Raw genomic sequence first — 3,229 nt, forward strand, 5'->3', positions numbered from 1 at the left:
TAAGGTCAGCTATACTTTCCAAAGTGATCTCTAGGGTCGACACAATCCCTAAAATCTCAGATGCCCTTTTTTTGTTTTTTTTGGTGGCACAAATTCATTCATTCATTCATTCATTTATTTTTGAGATTCCATTACTATTTTTAGCAACAGCGACAGACACGTGAGGTGGCTCAAAAATTTGTTTGGAAATGCAAAAGACCCAGAATGGCCAAAACAATGTTTAAAAAGAACAAAGTTGGAGTATTTCGAAACTTACCACAAAGCTACATTAATCGCTCTAAGCCCCGTAAGGAAGGCAGGCAGGGAGGCTTCGGGCTTCCCCAGGGCCAGCTTAATGAAGACAAATTGAAGGGCAAACTGAGATCTTTGGAAAACCAGCTGTACACCTGTACCCAGATGGAAGACCAGAAAAACAGCTATGAGCAGAAGGCCAAGGAGACACTGCAGAAAGTGCTGGAGGAGAAAATGAGTGCAGAACAGCAACTGCAGAGCAAACAGCGGTCCCTGGCTCTGGCCGAGCAGAAGTGTGAAGAGTGGAAGAGCCAGTACGAGGCTCTGAAGGAGGACTGGAGGACCCTGGGGACCCAGCACAGGGAGCTGGAGAGCCAGCTCCACGTGCTTCAGTCCAAACTGCAGGGAGCAGACAGTAGAGACTTACAGATGAACCAGGCCCTACGGCTTCTGGAGAATGAGTGCCAGGAGCTGCAGGCCAAGACTGAACACCTGCAGGGGGACAGAGACCTGTGCAGCTCGGATACCCAGCACCTACAAGATCAACTAAAGAGCTCAGAGGAGGAGAAACTTGCCCTGGTGACCAAAGTACAGCAGTTGCAGAATCAAGCTTTGCCTGGGTGGAGTCCAAAGCCCTCCCATAACGAAGTGGAGCCTGAGGGTCCAGGGAAGAAGGACTGGAATTTCAGAGACCAGCTCCAAAAGAAAACTTTGCAGCCCCTGGCCAAGGAAAAGGAGGCAATGTGGCCGAAGTTCCTGATGCTGATGGCACTGATGGCTATAGCGGTGGCAGTGTTCCTGGCCAATAAGGACTTCCTGAAGTTCTGAAGAACTGGTGACAGCTGCCCCACGACTATCATCAGGCCCACAGTGGAACCAAGTTCAGACTTTTCTAAATAAAAACTAGCTTTTCTGCCAAAAAAAAAAAAAAAAAAAGCTACATTAATCAAGACATTGTAGCAGTAGCATAGGATATATAGGTCAAGGGAATAGAAGTGAGAGTCCAGAAATAAATTCACACATTTATTGTCAACTGATGATCAAGAAAAGTGCACACAATTCAATGGAAGAAAGAATAATCTTTTTGACAAATGATGCTGAGACAACTGAATATCCACATGAATGAAGCACAGACAAAAATTAACTCAAAATGGGGCTCCCCTGGTGGTGCACTGGTTAAGAATCTGCCTGCCAATACAGGGGACACAGGTTCGAGCCCTGGTCCGGGAAGATCCCACGTGCCACGGAGCAACTAAGCACGTGTGCCACAGCTACCGAGCCTGTGCTCTAGAGCCCGCGAGCCACAACTACCGAGCCTATGCTCTAGAGCCTGTGAGCCAAAACTACTGAAGCCCGCGCGCCTAGAGCCTGTGCTCCGCAACAAGAGAAGCCACCACAATGAGAAGCCCGCGCACTGCAATGAAGAATAGCCCCCGCCTGCCGCAACTAGAGAAAGCCCGTGTGCAGCAACAAAGATCCAACACAGCTAAAAGTAAATAAATAAAAGATAAATAAATAAAATTTTAAAAATAATTAACTCAAAATGGCCCAAAGACCTAAAATGAACAGCTACATCTTAAAACTCTTAGAAGAAAACATAAGAGTATATATTCATGACTTTGGAGTAAGCAACAGCTGCTTGGATATGACACCAAAACCACAAGTGACAAAAGGAAAAATAGATATATTAGGTATCATCAAAATTCATAATTTTTGTGTTTCAAAGAATATAATCAAGAAAGTGAAAACACAGAATGGGAGAAAATATTTGCAAATCATATAAGGATCTAGTATCCAGAATATATAAATTACTCTTACAACTCAAAACAACAATTCAAAATGGGCAAAGGATCTAGATGTTTCACCGAAGAAAATATACAAATGGCCGATAAGTACATGAAAAGATGTTCAATATCCTTAGTCAAATCAAAACCACAATGACACACCACTCCACACCCACTAAGATGGCTAAAATTAAAAAGACTGACAAAAGCAAATGTTGGCAAGAACATGGAGAAACGAGAACCCTAATACACTGCTGGTGGGGACAGAAAACAGTGCAGCTGCTTTGGAAAATGTTTTGGCAATTCAATCAATAAGTTAAACACAGAGTTACCACATGATCCAGCCATTCCACTTCTAGGTATAAACCCAAAAGGAATGAAAATATACGTCCACACAAAAACCTGTACACAAATGGTCACAGCAACATCATCCATAATAACCCTGAAGTGCAGACAACCCAAATGTCCACAATGCACGGATAAACAAAGTGCAGTATGTTCATACAGTGGTGAGTTATCCGGTCATAAAAAGGAATGAAGCACGGACAGACGCCCCAGCAGGGAAGAATCTTGAAAACGCTGTGCTAAGTGACGGCAGCCAGACACAAAGGGCCACAGGCTGCTATGACTCCATTCACAGGAAACGTCCAGCAAAGGCAAATCCAGAAACAGGAGACTAGAGGGGGCCGGGGCTGGGGGAGCAGGGTTTCTTTTAGGGTGATGAAAAGTTCTGGAACTAGACAGTGGTGGAGACTGTACAACACTGTGAGTGTATTTAACATCACCAAACTGTACACTTTAAAGGCATGAACATTACGGTACATGAGTTATGTCTCAATAAAGTTGATTTTAGAAGAAAAAAGAGTGAGGTAGTTCCCTGCATTCTGATGTGGAACCACCACCAGCATGTCTGTGAGCTGGAAACGCCAAGAGCAAACAGCTGGCTCCCCTTCGTGTCAACGTGAAATGTGGGTTTTCCTCCGAGGAGGAGAAGGCTGGGGGGCAGGGCTGGAGGCTGCACACTCGTCCTGGACGTTGAGCGACCCTGAATCACACCACAAAGGGCACAGGCTGTACAAGACGCCCACCTGTGGACATGGCTGCCCGAGTTCACCCCGGGCTACTGGGCAGTCAGACCCGTAAGTGATGGCCGTGGTCCCCCGCAGCAAGGGAGAGTCCACACCTCTGGGGCACTTTAAGGAGAAAGTGCACCA

At 45.7% G+C, this 3,229-nt stretch overlaps 1 protein-coding gene across 1 annotated transcript; it reads left to right on the top strand.

Annotated features, from left to right (window-relative positions):
* Nucleotides 1-396: 396 nt before the first annotated feature.
* On the top strand, nucleotides 397-1,059 carry LOC132488438 (TRAF3-interacting JNK-activating modulator-like). The gene has a single exon (XM_060096616.1). It carries the CDS (start codon nucleotides 397-399, stop codon nucleotides 1,057-1,059), a length of 663 nt encoding a protein of 220 aa, XP_059952599.1.
* Nucleotides 1,060-3,229: the final 2,170 nt, after the last annotated feature.

This window comes from Mesoplodon densirostris, chromosome 1 (genome assembly GCF_025265405.1).
Source record: "Mesoplodon densirostris isolate mMesDen1 chromosome 1, mMesDen1 primary haplotype, whole genome shotgun sequence".
Classification (NCBI taxonomy): Eukaryota; Metazoa; Chordata; class Mammalia; order Artiodactyla; family Ziphiidae; genus Mesoplodon; species Mesoplodon densirostris.